At 39.0% G+C, this 19034-nt stretch overlaps 1 protein-coding gene across 1 annotated transcript in view; it reads right to left on the bottom strand.

Annotated features, from left to right (window-relative positions):
* The window catches only part of FREM1 (FRAS1 related extracellular matrix 1), a gene marked incomplete at its 3' end in the record, with an annotated part of 47826 nt that extends 29369 nt beyond the window's left edge, over positions 1–18457 (bottom strand). Inside the window, exons 1-4 of the mRNA XM_082619015.1 lie at positions 18410–18457; positions 10416–10880; positions 4572–4773; positions 3711–3855 (exon numbers count right to left, since the gene is read on the bottom strand). Of these exons, the coding sequence (XP_082475141.1) occupies positions 3711–3855; positions 4572–4773; positions 10416–10880 (812 nt within the window). The 5' untranslated portion in view covers positions 18410–18457. The remainder of the gene's footprint in view (positions 1–3710; positions 3856–4571; positions 4774–10415; positions 10881–18409) is intronic.
* Between the last annotated feature and the right edge of the window lie 577 nt (positions 18458–19034).

Here is a 19034-nt window from a genome sequence, read left to right as displayed (position 1 = left end):
GTGTTTTTGATGAATGATGTGGTCCCGTGTAACTGAGTCTGGGCGGTATGCAGACCATCTTGGGATTCACGTCAGACTAGAGAACTGTCGTGAGCGTATGAGTGAATCACGCCAAGGCGTGAGCCAGTAAGATGAGCACTCACATTGAGGTCAGGGTGCACTGTGGCCTCTGCCATTCATTCACTTAGTGACTTCTGGCCAATTACTTAAATGCTTTGAGCCTGATTTTCTTATCACCCTCGGAGGATTGTGTTTTGTAGATTAAATTGGACAACATATGTAAAAGCGCCTAGCACAGTGCCTGAAATTTTGGCACTTAACCAAATCTAAATCTTGATGCAAATTTCCATGGATTTCAGTGTTCTAAAATAACTTCTATTTACAATAAAATGCCTCCCAAATGTATCCCATGAAAAACTTGTTTCATGAGCTATTCTGGGGCAGGGTGGTCTTGGTTCTATAGTCAAATCAGGTTGAGATATGTTGCATACTATACCCCTCTCTCGAAGATCCCCAGTGCATACAAGCATCTTCGTGACTCTGGCATTTGATGCATTAAGCAGCACGCAAGCTAGCTAGCAATAACTTGATTACATTAAGATTTGCAAACACTATTTCTAAGGGAATATCTATTGACCCTTCAGGAATGATATTCTATAGAAATGCTGCCATGGCAAAAACTTACTAGCAATCAAGATTCTGGGACAATTCCCACTGAACATGGGTCCTTCTTGTTCCTTAAAGAGCCTCCATTTTGCTCCAGATTGCACCCACCTGTCTCTTCAGCTGTGTTATAGAAGGTGCCACCCCTTTAAACATGCAGAATATTAATCTATTAATCCCGTCTAAGCCAGAAAAGAACACAAACTTCCACAGCATTTAGCTGATTGATTAACAAGCATATGGATTATTCACTTTGTGAATCAAGGCAGAGTCAATTTCTAACTAGAGACAGGCTTGAACTGGCCACCAAATGTCTCTGGGATCTTTCTTCAATCAACTGTTGCCCCCATGTGAATGAACAACAATAGTAATCACCACCACAGGTCACTTTTGTTAATGACTTTAAATATAGAAGATGCTTACATATGTTTTATCTCATTTGTTCCACTGAAGAAACTGTAGTACTGTCCCCACTTTACAGATGAGATAACTAAGATAAGTAAGCCTTGACCCAGGTCAGTGGGAGAGCCAAAGCTCAAACCCTGTTCTTTGGCTCTCAGTCCAGTGGTTTACTATTATCTATCCCATAACCCCCAGTGCCTTAGCCAGGGAGTACACACTCGTATTGAAATGTAATTTACATTTAAGGTCTTGAGGAGTAAGTATTCCCCCTTTCTTGCTGCTTTGGTGGCCGAAGACTGGAGAGAAAGAAAGGAGCTGAGTCTGTTGCTTCTTTTCCTATAGATCGTTTCTGCACACTCATTAAAAGTGGGCAAAAAGTCCTTTAGCGCAGTGAGGAAACCCATGGACTCAAGAACCATACTTTCTGGACCTAAATCTTAGCTCCTTCACTAGCTACGTGTATGAGCTTGGAAAAGTCACTTCCTATCTCCTTGCCTCAGACCTGTAAATTCTGGATTATGATAGTACCTAACTTAAAGGTGGTTTTGACGATTAAACGAAGAGCAATGAACTAGAGCAGAAACCTATATCGTAAATGCCTGTGATTTATAATGTATGTGTAAGTAGCTTCCTGCTGGCTGTCATGGGAAGACAGACCACTATTCATAACATTTGTTTCCTGCTGGGAAAAAAAAGTTCTTCTTGTTCCAAAAAACATCTACTTAAAAATGAGGTTAGGGCCAACTATATCCTTCAAAATTTATAAAGATAAGCGCTGAGTAGTTTCCACCTCCCCCCACCCACTCTAGAGGAGACAACTTAATATATGTCAGATCAAATCAAAGTTATTTGGGATTAACCAACAGTAGGCATATTTTACATTATATTCCACTGGTTCCAATCATTACAAGCTGAATTAGAAACAACTTCAGCGTTAAGTACCTGAAAAGAGGTATCCAGTACAAGTTAAGAGCCTATTTTAAAAGCCTCAATTAAGGTTATAAATTCTGTGATTCTGCAATAAATTTGAGAATTATTTAAAATCATAAATTATCTTCAAAACCAATGCCCTTGGTAACAATGAGGACTGAAAAGGGTATGTAGGTGAAGCAGTATCAATCTAGCTCTATTTTGGGAAAAAAATTCTCTGGCACCTATGCTGTGTTCTCATGTGGAAGACCAGCAGTCCGCATTTGATGAGTAGCAAGTCTGATCAATATTCTTAGGTTTTTTAGTTGAACTATTAAAAAGCAAGTGAAATCAATTTATTAATATTTTTGGAGCAGGATTTTAAAAAAACATTTCCTTGAAAATTGGAAGATGTTTGTCTGAATTGCAAGTAGGTAATATATTTTCTATAAAGATTGTAATCCCGAGGCAAGAACATTTTAATGGTAGGTGGGCAGCTGTTTTACTTTTATAGCGCCATGATTGTATTTTAATGTCAGGGGACAGGACTTCCTTGCTTATACCTATTTCCCAGCTTCTTGTACTGCGCACCTGGCCTATAGTAGCCACTCGGTAAAAATGTGGACCAGGTACTGCAGGCAATAGAGGTGGGACCCTGGGAACATGTTTTGTTAAAGACGTGTTTTTCTAACAATGACTACAGAGACCTCTGCTGGCAGATATTGGGACTACAATTCAGGATTAGAAAGAAAAAGCAAGAATGAAGGGAGCAGAGGTGAATTTCTCAATTTTTCTTTTCTTCCTTTGTCCATATTCTGTCATAAAAGCCCCGTAAAGGAGCTGTCCTCACTTATGGTACGTAGTTTGACTAGGATAAGTTAAATACTAAAACTAGGATAAATGAACAACTTTCCTTTGAGGTGACTGGGAAGGGTATCAAACTTAAAAAGAAAGAAAAAACACTGCAGGTGGAGAACTGGGCTATGATTAACCTTTCTGTGATCATCTGACAGCTGGTAAGTTATTCAAGGTATACCTTCCAAAAAAGTTTAGAAAAGGGACCTGGTGAGTGAAATTACTATGGTCTGTTAATATTGTTAATTTTGAGGGTTTGTTACTCTGGTTATTCTGAAAGTCATACACTTTATACAAATTCTAAGTATCAATATCTCCCCAAGTCTGTTTTCCTCTTTGTACTGTCTTCACCTTACCTATGGTAGGTTTACTGACTTACAAAAGCAGTCACTAGCTATTGCTTGGGTTTTGGGGAAGAGAAGATGTTTTGCTAGCATTTCCCGACTTCCTCATTCTTCCCAGTTCTAGCTATTTTAGAGATTTAGATTTAGGAGACTGTGGTTACTAACACGGTCCTAGAGTGACCTCTTGCTGCATGGTTTGTACATGAGCCTACAAGCTCAGTCCTGGATGCCAGTGAATTGTCAAGACAGAAACCTCTGTGGGTGTGAAAGGATATGCATTTGTAAATGCATGCATAAAATGAATGACCCAGTTAATGAACTTAACTTTTTAACGTTTCCATATTCTGTGAAGCTACTGGCTTTCCCCGTTATCAAGAAGTAATAGAAGTTTCCCTCTCCAAAATCAATTCTATGAGCTTGTGAAATAATCTATCAATTTGTCCTCTTAGATTCTGATTAAAAAATAAATTTTGATTTCCTAATCAGATACATTCTGGACATTATATGCAGGACTATTGAATAAGCAAAAGAATTTACATTTGAGGAGAGGCAGAGTTCCCTGTGGGGTCCATGACTTGAAATTCCACGGTATCTGAATTTACTTCCAAAGATGGGTTTATGATGTAAAGAATGGTCTTACTGTTTAAGTCCTTTTGGCTAAATTTCTCATGGATAAATTCACCTACAAAAAAGAAGTAAATGAGTTTCACTGGTAATCAAACAAAATATTAGGTAAGAGCTGATACAATTTTATGGCTATATTGTTTCAAACTCCTCTTTAAAAATAGCCAAAGTATATTTTTTAAAGAAATTAATAAAATGTAACTATCTTAAAATTCAAATTCAATGAACTTAAATTAGGCTTCCAAATTACTTTGTCTCAGAAATATTGTACCTTAAATATGAAAATAGAGAGGGAGTAGGAAGATATAGTAATAAAATCTAAAATTCTGTGCCATCCTGTTTAGTGACATATTGTGATCATTGTCTTCATAAAGCAGAAATAAGATACAATCCAGCGAAAACTTTCACCAAAAAAGTTGTTTTTAATGAACTTAAATCACCTTGGAATTCATGATAGAAAAAAATGAGTCACAAATATGAATTTGGTCCTGACAATGTGTGTTCCTGTCAATATATTATGATCTGGTTATTGAAAAAAAATTGTAGACAATAAACAACTATGTATCAGTATTTAGTTCTCCCACTCAAGATGAATTTAGGAAAACTCAGCTTCAAACCCTCTTTAGCACCGATATTGATTTATAAACTGCATCTATCAGGAAGCCCTGGGGAGTGTTTACCAAATGGGCCTGCACTTAATTAAATTACTGTCTAGCATTGCCAGCCACTGGGTATTTTAAAATGAGCAATTACAAGGAGGAAGGAAGGCAGTACCTGTTGTTGTATTCTCCAGATGTCCATGTTGGGGGCCTCGTAAAATCTTAAAGATGATCTGATTGTCATCAGTGTCAGGGTCCGATGCCTTCAACACATGGGAAGTGATGTAAATCCCATAACAACCATTTTTCAGGAGCCCCACTTGAGAAGGGGAATGCAAATGTGTGATGTGGGGGGCTGCTTTGTCCACCTGGTCCACCTACATGATCAATAATTACACACAGTGTTATACAAAGGCTTCTCATCCCCAAGCCACACAGGGCTTTAATGGTTCAACAATGACAAATGCTCCTGAATTTCAGATTCCTTATCTTCCTTATTGGTTAATTTCTGCTGAAAACTATCTCATTCACAATATTCTCAGCAAACATCATAGTGCCAGGAAGAGAGGCCAACTTTCTACTGTAAACTTTGACCCAGCTTAATTTATTTGTCCACAGTCTCACTACCCCATTAGGACCTAAACTCCCTGAGGGCAGATACATGTCTTTTTCTCCCCAACTATTCCCTGCACCTGGCACAGTGCCCAGCTATAACAAGCTCAAGAAATACTTGTTGAATGAATACATTAAAACTGACCCAAGAATTGTATTGCAAACTTAATATTAGTTCTACAGAAGGATTTCCCCTTTTTCCCAGTGTTTGGTGACTTACAGAAAAAAACATGTAAGGTTTTACAAATGCATTGAACATTTTTTTTTTGTCGTGTCTTTGTTAAGATAGCAAAAACGTTGAGTAGAAATAAAAATACCTCAGTAAAAAAAAGTGAAAGGTGCTTATCTATAGGCACTTGCATACTTGTTTTATTGACAGTGAGAACCGGGTAACTAAACAGGTAGACTCAATCTGTGAAGATTGTGATGGGCAACTACTCATGACGGGAAAGAGATATATAGTTTCAAACACTACAAAGGGCCTCATTCAGGTATTGTATGGAGCTCAGTCCCTCTTCAAAATGACTCTTATAGGTTAGGGAGGGAACATTTTAGGATGAATTAGCACAATCCATCACTGATACCACAAAAGAGGTACAAGGACACTTGTACTACCCTTCACTCCTAATCATTCAAATTTTAACTTTATTTACCCCAATGATCCTGTTGTAATTCTACCAAAGAGTGTCAATGATAAGACTATATATATTTTTGTGTATGATCATGTGATAAACTGCTATTCAGCTATTAGTAAGAAGAGGAGGCAGGATAAACTAGTAATGAAAAATTCCCACAATTCAACGTTAACTGGTAAAAAAAAAAACCCAGCAAGTTGCGGAATAGGAGACAACTACACTACCATTTTTGATCAAAACAAATACGTATATATGTTCATACAGACATAGACAAAATTCTGGGAGCATTTGCACAAACCTGTTCATTTGTCTTGGGATGAGGAAAAATTACCGCTTCTCCTTTGAGTATTTCTGTATGGAATTTTGTAACAACCAAATATTTTTTTTCCTTTTAAGTTGGCAAGCTGCTTTTTGATTAAAGAACTTAATCATACCTCATGTTGGTAAATGTTTGGAAAAACAGACATTTTTATATTTTGCTGGTAGAAATGCAAATTAGTGAAAATTTTCTGGAGATAAATTAGATGTATATGTATATTAAAAATGCACACATACTGTGATCCAAAATTTTCAGTTTTTGAATGTCTCCTACAGAAATACATATGTACACAAATATATATATATATGGATGTTGACTAAAATATAATTTGTAATAGCAATTAACAAAAAATTCCATAAAACATAAAAGTCCAACAGGGGATTTATAAACCATCTCTGCCTGAGATTGAGTGCCATGCAGCCTTTAAAAATTGTGTTTTCAAGGAAGATTTAATGACATGAGGAAATTTTTATGAGTGGAAACAGGCAATATGCATAATAGTACATATAATATCATCCCTTTTTTATTGCAATGAAAGAATGCAAGGAAGCCACTGACAGCAGTAGGATGATGAAGGGTTATTTTTTTGTTCTTTTCTGTAGTTTATGAATTCTTTACAACAATTATTTTATAAGCTGAAACAGCAACAAACATTTTCAAAAGTTAGTCATTCTCTTCTCCTAAAAAAGTGTGGATGGCACCCTCAGAGCTGTGAGGTTGGGTGGGAAGTGGAGGGTCAAACACTTATCATGGCCATTGGGGGAGAAGCTCCAAGGTGACTAGTAGGAAGGATGGTCAATGTCAAGAGAGGAAAAATACAAATACTTCAAGCCATGTAAGTAATCCTCAAAGTTGGTAAATACTTGAGTATAGGGATTTTTTTAATGTTATATTTTCCTTAAAAATAAAAGTATTACAAAATGAATAAATGTCTGTTGTGTTCATTTGTTTTTAAAAAATTGTTAATATCTACACTCCGGTTACATGGTCCCCTGTTGTGTCTTCAGTCCTACTTTGTGTTAAAATCTATTCCAGTCTTATTAAATTTCTAGTTTCTTCAAAAGCAGGTCTTTTGGATCAGTATAACAGAAGCATTTTAAAATATTGGAGTATAAGACTTTTTTTAAAAAGGCTACATCCTTATGATCACTTGTGTTGGATTTACTAAAAATCATCTCACAGTTGCCTAAACCTTAGAAAGCAGTGATGCTGGTCCTTTCTCCCTCACCCCCACTCCCATTGTCTCCTTTTAAGAAAGATTACAGGAATCATTACACCAAGACTGCAGCATCTTAGTCAGATATCTGGACAAAACTATATTCAAAAAGAAACATGCATCACTATGTTCATAGCAGCACTATTCACAACAGCCAAGACATGGAAACAACCTAAATGTCCATTGACAGATGAATAAAGAAGATGTGGTATATATACACATATACACACGCAGACACACACACACACACAATGGAATACTACTCAATCACAAAGAAGGACGAAATAATGCCATTTGCAGCAACATGGATGCAACTAGAGATTATCATACTAAGTGAAGTAAGTCAGAAAGAGAAAGACAAATACCATATGACATCACTTATATGTGGAATCTAAAATACGACACAAATGAACCTATCTATGAAACAGAACGAGACTCACGGACATAGAGCACAGACTGGTGGTTCCCTAAGGGAGAGGGGTTGGGGGAAGGATGGAGTGGGAGGTTGGGATTAGCAGATGTAAGCTATTATATACAGAATGGATAAACAACAAGGTTCTACTGTATAGCACAGAGAACTATATTCAATATTCCATGATAAACTGTAATGGAAAAGAATATTTTAAAAAAGAAGGAATGTAAATATATGTATAACTGAATCACTTTGCTGTACAGCAGTAATTAATACAACATTGTAAATCAACTATACTTCAGTTAAAAAAAAAGACTGCAGAATCTTGGTCAGATAGACATGATTTCCTACAAAATGGACGTCAGATTAGTGCCTGCTGGTATCAGTTTCGTGTTTAAATCCAGTAGCTGTGCCCTCAGTTACCCAGGTTGGGACCATAAGAGTAGTGCACCCATGCTTAGTAGACCTATTTGGACCAATTCATCACTCAGGGGTGGTTGACGTCTTATTGTCTTGCCAGAAAAAGCTCTTAAAAGCAAGAGACTGAGGAGGTCACTCTCCTGCACTGCTGGAGGGGTGAGTCATTTCCTAAATTGTTTGACTTCTTGGCTCAGAGACACCAGGAAGTTCAGGGGAATTATGGGAGAAAGTTTGAGGCCTTCCTTGTGAGGTTTTTTGTTTGCTTGCTTGCTTGCTTTTTAACACACAAGGCAAGGAAACCCTTGTACTTTTAATGACAAACCTTTACAACATGTATTGAATATTTCCCTATCAGTAAACTCTACAACTTCCAAGAGATAACTCTCCTATGATAACCATGTTCTTTAAGATATTTTTGGTGTTGGGAGAAACCTGATTTAAGTTCTGGTACTCTCTTCCAACTGTACCCCCTTTTCCCTCTCTGTTCTGGAGTGTAGTGCGGAACTCTTATGCCTGCACTCAGAATTAATAACTCCTACAAATTTGCAACCAAATAGACCAGAACATTATTCCAGGTGGGGCAGTACAGTGACATTCCTTACATTGTGTGGGGGGTCAGGGGTCAAGAAAAAGATATTAACAGACTGAAGAGTGGGATGAAACTAACAACAAGTAAAACATAATTTAAAAAGAAACAGAGTAATTTTACTATGTACAAAGTACTTCTTACATACTGTACCAATATTATCAACACCTTCTCTTTTCTCCCAGTACATCATAATTTCATTCCACTTTCTGGACCTCCCTCATGCCAAAGATTCATCTTGTATCCACTCCATGTTATCATAACTCCCCACCTTCCTCCTCAGATCCCACCTTAAATAAAGACTGTGATGGTTAATTTGATATGTCACCTTAGCCGGGTTTGATGTCCAGTTGTTTGGTCAAACACCAGCTAGATGCTCCTGTGAAGGCATTTATTTTTTTAGATGGGACTAGTATTTCAATCAGTTGCCTTTGAGTCCAGCAGATTACCCTCTATAATGTGGGTGGGCCTCATGCAATCATTTAAAGGCCTTAAAAGAAGACTGAAGTCTCTTGAAGAGGAAGGAATTCTGCCTCCAAACTGCCTTTGGACTCAAGACTGTAACATCAACTCCTGCTGGAATTTTCAGGCTGCTGGCCTGCCTTGCAGATTTTGGATGTGTCAGACCCCACAATTGCATGAGCCAATTCCTGAACATAAATCAATTGAATCAGTCTTTCCCTTTCTCTTTTTCTCCCCCCACCCCATAATCTATATGTATATAAATTATATACATCCTCTTGGTTCTGTTTCTCTGGAGAACTCTAAGACAGAGATGAAAGAGCAAGGGAAAACTATTATTATTTTACATAATCAGAATGTATCCTGAATTAAGAGACAGATTTACATCTTTTTTTGATGTTGGTGGAAGTGTGTAGAACAGGGTGAACTATATCCAAGGAGACTGGATTCAAGGCTTTGAGAGCCAGAACAGACTTGATGTGTTTTGACTAAAAAAGAAACACACATTATGCCCTCCAAGAACCATCGTAACAGTCAACACAACTGTGGCAGCATAGTGCCATAGAAAGGACACAGCAATGGGGATCAAAAAGACTTGAGAACTTTATGTGTGTTTGACCAAATTATTTAACTTTTGAACTCCTGACCATCCATAAAATGGAGGTAATAAAACTTAGTTCATTGGATTTTTATGAAAATTAAATAAGATTTATGGAAAGAGGGTCCGACCTACAGTTAACACTCCAAAAATTGTAGCTGCTACCGTTATTATCCCCACCATAAATACATGTGTAATACTGATGTTGCTTCTTAAGTTTCCATGTGTTTACTTGAAAACCATTAAAATGCCAGTAGATAACACAGACCAAAAGGCATCAACATAACAGTGTAGTTAGATGTTGTAACAGTAATCACAAGAGATAGAATATCTGATGTATTTCAGGCAATATGCTAATATTGGATACCTAATCTTATTTAATTCTCACCATAATGCGTAAAGACTGTTTCTCAAAGAAGGCAAAGTAGAATCAGAAGAGTCAAAGAACTCTTTTAAGGTCACACAGCTATTAAAATGTTTAAAACAGAAATTCCAACCTAGGTGTGTCTGACTCCAAAGCCCATGTTCTGTGGTCCTTTCTGTACCACCACTGACTCCAAAGGCCAGTCATTAGCCCGTATACAGGGAGCACAACTATTTTATTCATATTAACATGACTGGTGCCTTCCTTAGTGCCTGGCACACTGTAGACACACGCTACACATTTGAATGAATGAAGGAAGGAAATAAGACAACAGTTCTCCTGGAAGTCGTTCTCTCCACATCTCTGGCCAAGGACCATGTATCTGTCATACTTGCCTGGATGGTGAACGAAACAGGTTCTTGCCACCTTCTTCCATCCACAAGAAAGCCTTGGTTTGTCCCATCCGTGGCCACAAAAGTAAAGCGGTCGGTAGGAGAGTGTCCTCCCAAGTGCCTGTAGGTCACATGCCCACCGTCCACGTCCAGCTGAGTGAAACTGTGTGGAAGCGGCACTGTCCCCCGCAGGTAGAGCTGGCCGTGTCGTGGAAGCTGGGCCAAAAGGAAGGTGAGGTTCTCCGCTGGAGTGTCAGGGTCGGTCAGCTGAAGGAGGTCAGGGGAGAGGAGGCCCGTGTCCCCTTCAGCCAATCTCAGCCCCTTGTTCCTGGTCACCACGGGTAATGCTGTGTCCACAGTCTCCAGTGTGATCTCAAACACCCCAGGCTTGGTCTGCAGTCCATTGCTCACGATGAATCTGGCAAAGAGAGGCAAGGCAGCCTTCAACATGGATTCTTGTGTCACCATCTACTGGAATGAAATGATAACAATACACACCTTTACTAAAGGATATGTCGTGTTGGGACGCAAATGAAAACTCAAGGGCAGATCTTTCAGGAGGACACTATTCTATCCATTAAACCAATCACTAGGTAATGCACAAATGGACCATTCTAACTCCCAAACTATTTTTTCATCAACATTGATGGTAACTCACATGATGGGGCAGAGTGTGCCAATGATATTTCTCAGGCTTGTCAGTACTTAGTGTAATTCCTTGCCCCAAATAGGAATTTCACATCCTTTCAGATCCACTGCACAAGTTCGAAGAGTACACTCATTTTATATATTTAGACTTTTGCAACTGTATTTTTTGGTGAGAATTTAATAAGCTAAACTTTTAAAAAACATCTTTATTAGAGTATAATTGCTTTACAATAGTATATTAGTTTCTGCTTTATAACAAAGTGAATCAGCTATACATATACATATACCCCATAACTCCTCCCTCTTGCGTCTCCCTCCCACCCTCCCTATCCCACCCCTCTAGGTGGTCACAAAGCACCAAGCTGATCTCCCTGTGCTATAATAAGCTAAACTCTTACGATGGATCATTGGAAGCTCATCCAATAAAATGCTGAGTGGGCTAAATTTGGCTAATTCACTCAATTCATATACTTTTCTTTGAGCTTCCACATTTGCCCCTGACAAAATATGGGGGAGAGCCATTAGACAATGATGATTCCGCTGCTTTAAAGAAAAGAAAATTAGAGCACAAGGGTTCAGAAACGTGGCAGGAGATCATAAGGCAGGTAGGAGACAGAGCTGGGACCAGAACCCAGGTTTTCTGACCTCACACCTTTTGCTCTTGCAGAGTTTTTAATAAGTGCTGGTTTAGCAGTCCACTAAGAAAGAGTTGTGGTGCCTGAGTACCACTGCAGACCTACAAAGAGAAAACTGAAATGATACAAATCCAAGGTGAGCAAAATCTTTCTTACAATCGCAGGTTCTGTGATACCATGATGTGCTTCTGATTATATTGATCACTAAATCACATTCCACCCAGCACTGCCAATCTCAAAATTAAACTAATTGAAATGATCTTTAGAACATTTCACCATGTAATTTCTATTTGAAGGACAATTGAGACCATCGTGAAATTAAGCCCACAGAATGCACTATTAAAACTCCAACAAGTTAGGAAATCACTACTCAAATGGAACTGACACATTCACCGTAGGCCAAAGAAGTGTACTTTGAAATAATCACAGAGTTGTGTTTATTCGTTTTTCTCCATGTACCAGGTGCTTGAAATATTCATGGGGGAGAGAGATACTCTTATATTCTATGGATGTAAACATGTCTATAACTGTTGCAGTGGCATATAACATTAAATTATATAATAATTTACTTTGGAGGTTCTTTTCCAAAACTAGAGAAGATATGGGGTTTATATTTACTTTACTAATCTGACAAATGTGACTACCAAGTTTTTCATTCTTTACAAAATGTGTCTTTTCCTTCAGGGTTGGAGGGTTGATGCTTTGCTTTTGAACATGAGGGAACGTGAAACCAGGTTGTGTAGGCGTCATGAATCAGCCAGCCTGCCTGAGGCGAAGGACTCAGGGAAAAGAGCAGCTGGACAAAAAGTAAAAGATGAGTTTGGCTGATACAGATTTTGCTTTGAAGGCTAGGCTAAAAATTTTGAGCTTTCTAATTATCTAGTTGATAAGACTGCCTACAAGGAAAATAGGATGTGATGCATAGAAATCCTTGTCTAAAAAGTTAAAACTGCTAAGTGAAATACTACAGATAAAGCACATTTTTGACATTTCACACACCTTGTCTTGTAAAGAATATAACCTGGTTTTGTCCACAGCATTATTTTTACAGTTTGGAAAAGAATACTGAATTAACTTTAGAATTGTAGATTGAGCAAAATCACATAGTTTCCTTAAAACAAAACAATACATTTGGATAAATATATTCTAAGCAAAGAGGGCAATTTCATTGCTGGATCATGAAGTGTTTGCAAAATTCATTATTTTTTAAAAAGGATAAAGAGCACACCTAGAAAAATATTTGTGTGTGTACTTCAACTTTTTACTTACTAGTCACCTTGACAGTTTCAAAGATCAAGCGATATACATTTTTTAGGTACAAAAATCATGGTCTGTTTCTCAGAGGAAGCTTTTCGTGGAATTATGCCTTTATTCCACTGTTTTCCTGTTAACTTTTTCATGTTTCCTCCCTGGAGCCTATCATCTGACCAGAGGTAAAATAAAGAGATTAGGCATTCCCTCAGGGCCTCCAATTTCTCCTTTTTTCACTTAACCCCTCCAGAAACACCCCTCCAGAAACTCTATTGCCAGGAAATGCAGAAAGCTTGAAAGCACCATGGTAATGGTGAAATCATGCTTCCAACTTTGCCCTCTTTCACAATAAAGTGGCTGTCTATTCCCTACCAGATCCCTATATCAACACACGCTCTTGTGGAGAGTTTTAAATTAGCCATTTAGAGTTGAGCAAAAATTTAAGCCAGAGGACATGTATTTCTAGTATTAGCATTAATTGTGGAATTAAAGTCTTTGTGCCCCATTAAAAGCAGGTCAAATACTGGTGGAGAAGGAAGAAGAAGGAAGGGGAGAGGCAGCCATCAGGGGCAAGGAGGTGAAGTGGGAGGCCCAGTGACTGCCAGGGGCTCATCAGAGGCAATCATTTTGAGTATCAGATTCTAACTTTCTTCTCTGGAGACTGAATTCCAAAAACGCCCAACAAGGTCCTCCAAGCTCAGTCTCGAGGTGGCCGCATTTATCCGTGTGTGTGTGACCCGTGTGGGGGGCACTGAAGTTTTCTCCTGATCCAGGCGGTCCACCGCAGACTCCTCCCTGCCTCTGACGGGCATTTGACCATGTCGGAAATCGGCAGCCTGCCATCAGACAGATGGGAATGAGGGCGAGCGGGAGAGGGACCATGTAAGGGTAAGAAATATGTTTACTGAGGCCAGCGTTCCCAGCTGGGACCCCAAGGCAGCTGTCTGCACTGACTGAAAGCTAAGAAGCCAGCGGTGAAAAGGACACAACGTCTCAACATGACTGGATCATCATTCCACCTTCACAAGTAACAATGCAAACTACTCACAGGCAGAGAACATTATCAGAGAGAGAGAGACAGGGAGGATGGTCATGGTTGGCTTCCCAGTAAAAAAAAAAAAAAAAAGCCTAGCAGAACCAGTGAGACAAGGTCAGTGCTTCGTGTCTGCAAAGGTTGACCAGATGATCTTACAAATGCTGCACTACCACCCCCCTCAAAAGAAACCTTCCAAACATATTTTCAAGTTCTAAAACAATAGTGCCATTGCTGTTATGGCATCCACTCCAAGCTTAAGAAGCTGGTGGTATCGAGGTAGCAGCTCCTTCTGTGGGTTCCATTTCCTTTATTACCCCCCCCTCCCATGAGAAAAGACATAGCCAAGATGACCACTGTCTCATGAAATTTGGGGAATGACTCTTAGATTTGTCTGGGGTGCCTGCCTGGTCTGATTTCACCATTACCATGGTGCTTTCAAGCTTTCTGCATTTCCTGGCAATAGAGTTGGCTGAAGAATCTGCCATCTGTCATGGCATTTAAAAGATAAAAATGGAATCATAAATAGAGCCAGTTCTTCAGAAAAAAAAAAAAAAAAAAGTCCAGCCGGCATGTCAAAATGGAGGACATTAGCATGTTCTTTTAGTCCCCGGCTGCCAGCAGCTGAAGTCAGCTTGCTAATCACTTGGTGTCATCTGTCCCAGAATGCGATGCCAAATCTTTCTTCCAGGCCAGCAGCACCAAACAATACAGGAGAAATTTATGATTCACAAAATAGTTTTGCAGAAGGTAAAATCTGACCATGAAACTCCCCCATTTAATTAATGCTGCCATAGCTTACATTAAAAAGAGAAGGGGGAAAATTCTCTGCCGCAGAATTTATCTCTTCTACCCAGCCAAATTCCTTGCCAGATTTAACAGCAAGCAACATAAATTTAGGTGATTAGATTGGTTGCATATATTTAATTTTTAAAAAGCACCATAATCACACTTTCATTAAAACAGGCTTTCAGCTTTGGTTGAGCGCCACTTGACAAACAACACAGCAGTCGATGATTGGGTTAGTGAAATGACAAGATTAAAAGGAGGGTCTTCAGCAGATGCTAGGCTCTTCCATCATAAATATGTAAAACTGCTGGCCAAACATCAGAATGACATATTGAGAAGGTTCCTTCCCACAAGCACAAATTGTCCACAAATTTTTGGTACAACCAGGTATAATGGAAAGACCTCTCCAAAATGAGATCTCAGCCCAAGTTCAGCTCTGATACTTAGTTACGTCAATTTAGGTGACTTTCTTTGTCTCTTGGAAACTCAGTTTTCTCATCCATAAAATGGGAGCAAGACATCTCTCTCAAGGTGGTGTAAGGCTTAAGGGAAATGATATACACACAAAAAAGGGTCTAGAACACTGCCTGATGCATTACAGGTGTTCAAGCAATACTAGCTTTCCTACATATAAATGAAGGGATTGGATTAAATCAATGCTTTTCAACCCTTGCTGTTTGTTTACTGTCTCTCTATGGGCCTGTTCCCTAATCTTAAGTCATTCAAACACCATCATCACAATTGTTGTCATTTTCTAGTACTACCTGTACTCTTATTACCTACTGTTTTGTTTTATATCAACTCACTTTTCTGCTTAAGTAAATGTACTTGAAAAGAAACCTTTTAAATACTAAAAGCTCAAAGTTTTCACTCATAAAAACTTAATCACTACAAATACTATAAAAATAAATACAGGAAAACAAACTGTTTTTCATTCTAGCTAGATATTGTTGGCCAATGGCTTGGAGCCTGAGGCCTGTACACTCTTTGCTAAAAAGGGAAAACAGTTAATACTGAAGAGGTGTTAAGGACATATGAGCACAGGCCTGAGACTTCCTTCTAGAAACAGAAGGATTGAGAGAATTAAAAGGGAGTAGTTTCCCACTCTTCAATCCCTATTATTTATTGTCTCCTTCCTGTACCAGCCCACATCATTTTGCATCTTTGTATCATTGGTGCTACTAATCACTCATTTTAGGAAACAGAACCACAGATTTTTTGCTAAAAGAAAACCTTGCCCAGAAGCTCAGTGTGCAAAACAAACTAAAAGTCAAACCACCAAAAAACTAAACCAAACAAAGTTACCTCAGAAAATTGGGATGTGAGCTGCAGAGTCCCACCAACTCAGCCCCTTCATTTCCTGTCTCTGGGAGGCCCTCAGAAGCCTCCTGTAAATCTTCAAACTCCTCAGAACACACTTGGAACAACGGACTGGACCAGACTGGAGATGGCTAGTCCCAACAGCATCAGAATCACCTGGAGAGCTTTTAAAAATACAGATTCCTGGGCCCGAAACTGGACTTACCAAAGTCGCCTCTCTGTGGTAAGGCCCAAGAATTTGAATTTTTTAAACCTCTCAGGTAAGTCTTTTCAGAATCTAGAAAGTTAGACATTCCTGGGATGAATGATTTCTAAAACACCATCTAGTATGATTCTCTATGCATGTGAATTAGGAAGCTGTTATGGTATCACCAATCCTCACATCAGGGATTTTGTTTTTCATTTTCAGCTCATCACTAACATCTGATTAAGACCTAATTGTTATTTCTCAACATCTTTACATGTTCATTCTTTGGCTTCACCAGTAGGATCTCTGGTTTCTCCAATACGGTCATTAATGTCTTCAACAGACTCTCCCATAGGCGTTGACGGGGGAAAGCAGGAATGGACAGGAACAAGAAGTCCCAGAAATGGGTGTCAAATGAAAAGCCCTGAATGTGATATACCTAGGTTAAGCCAAGAAGCATCCACCCTCCATTAACAAACAGGAAAAAAAGAATCATCATTGCACTTTATACCTTCTTTCCTCCAAGATTAATCTTAGTGTTGTAAAGATTGGAGAGAAAAAAATGGGGCCAAGGAAAGAATATAGTAAACAATGATAACAACGAGAATGACAATAACAATAGTAACAGTAAAAATAGAAACCAATATTTATCTTGTTCTTCCTGTGTGCCATGTATTGTTTTCAGTACTTTATGTACGCAAGCCCATTTAAACCTCTCAGCAACTCTCTGAGGCAGCTATTATGGGTATCATTCTTTTTCATGGAAGAGTTAATGCGCGCACAGGAGAATGTGTGACTTGAGGAAAACCAGAGATGTGATGTAATGAAGGCAGGAACTGACCCCAGGCCTATGCCTTCCCAAGCCAAAGAACCAGTGGGAAAAGTATTCCCCACTTCTGATGTTTCAGTTAATACTGAGCAACACTCAAGCACTGAATTGGTTATTGAGAGAGTGACCAACCAAATGATTATCTGCTTGTTAAGAACATTTGTCAAGGGAAAAAAGAAGATATTAGTTCAAACTCCCCTGGATTTTTTTGTTTAACAGTTGAACTATCCAAATCATCTTTTCAAATCATCATTCCAAATGCCAAAAAGGCAAGCAAAATCATCTTTACTGACATTTAAATACTGTCTATCATAGCAGACATATTGAATTTAGATAGGTAAGATATATGACAGAGGAGAGTGGTATTTGGACACGGGTATATCAGTGTAATTGATAGTTTATGGGAGCCCGTCAAATGACACAGGAGTCTGCGACATTTATGTTATTTTATAGCATTCTTTTGAAGGTTGTTTTCTGACATGGTAAAAATTATACTGGAGGCCAGAAGTCCTATGTGTATGGAAAATGAATCAATGCTCTCAGGGCCTCCTTCTTAATTGGTAAAATTCAGGGTTAGATGTGTACCATGGTCCCCCAAAGGCTAGTCCCAGATTTCCGGGTTCTCATCCCAGCCCTGAGGTCCCTGGGGAAACTCAAGTTCAGCCAGCTTTGAAAACTGCTAAATGATAGATCCTCTGCAGTTTTTCTTGCTTTCTGTGACTGGAAACAGATTTCAGTATTTTAAATGAATGTAGACTTTCATTAATGTTGTATCTTTGCCTTTTCAACAGATTGTTATTCCTTCCAGTGATTTATTTGATACAGAATCCTTGAACAGGTGCACAGCCCCCAATTATAACACGGTTTCTATGGGGAAATACGATCCACTTTATGGCAACATGATTTATGATGTAGTTACCAGAACACATTGTGTCAAAAGGCACTGTCTGCTTATGCCAAATGTTTACTAGCAAATTCCTTTTCCTCAGATAGAAAAACATACTCAAAAAGAGGTAAATTACTTTTCCACAGCTCTCATTAGCGGGGATCCTCAGGTCTTCACATGTCTCTTCATGGAACAGCTTGCATTGAGATCTGCTTAGGTGTTTATTTTTAAACAACGAGCCCTAATTTCTTGGCTGGCTGCTGTCATTTTAATTGTGCACCTTTCCCTTTCATCCATCGAGGGAGTGGATGAAGAGCATACTTACACCAGAGCTGGAAAAGGACCCATTTTTTCCCCTCCTTTGTCTTTCTAAGCACTAATCCAAAGAAGGAGTTCTGAAAAGTTTCCTCGGGGCTCACCTGAACGCGTCCCTGTGGGCAGCTGCCGTGCTCTTGTGTACATAGCAGACTATCTGTCCTGCTATGTCCATTTGGCTGAAGCTTGTAATGGGGACCCCAGGATAGTGCACGTATTCGACCTGGCCATATCGCGGTGGGGAGGTGATGACGTAGAGAAGTTCCTCAGGCTTGTCTGTTCCATCCACAGCAAGGAGGGTGGTGGTCATCAGGAAACCTCTGTCACCTTTAGACACCAAAAGTGGCTTTGCCCGGATGACAATATCACCTGCGTGGCAGAAGAGGTTGTGGTCAAGAACCAAATTTTTAAAAATAAAATGTCCAAGGTGAAGGTAAAAAGCAAAAGGCCAAACTGTGCAGAAGTCAAAACTAATATGACATAGCAAGATTTCTATAACAAGGATTAATAAAAGAATTCAGCCAAAGACATGAGCAGATATCACAGAGAAGGCGTAACAATATGGCCAATAAAGGCACAAAAGATGCTCAATCTCATGAATGGTCACAGAAATATAAATCAAGATCACAATAAGTTGCCATCTTGTAACCCTCTGATTGGCAAGGATGTAGGAGCCCGATGATACCAAGTGTTGAAGAGGATGTAGAATCTTGCATATGAGTCTGGTAG

This window comes from Mesoplodon mirus (genome assembly GCF_964341445.2).
Source record: "Mesoplodon mirus genome assembly, chromosome: 1".
NCBI classification, from domain to species: Eukaryota; Metazoa; Chordata; class Mammalia; order Artiodactyla; family Ziphiidae; genus Mesoplodon; species Mesoplodon mirus.
Note: the sequence above shows the minus strand (reverse complement) of the source record. Positions and strands in the feature narration are given on the sequence as shown.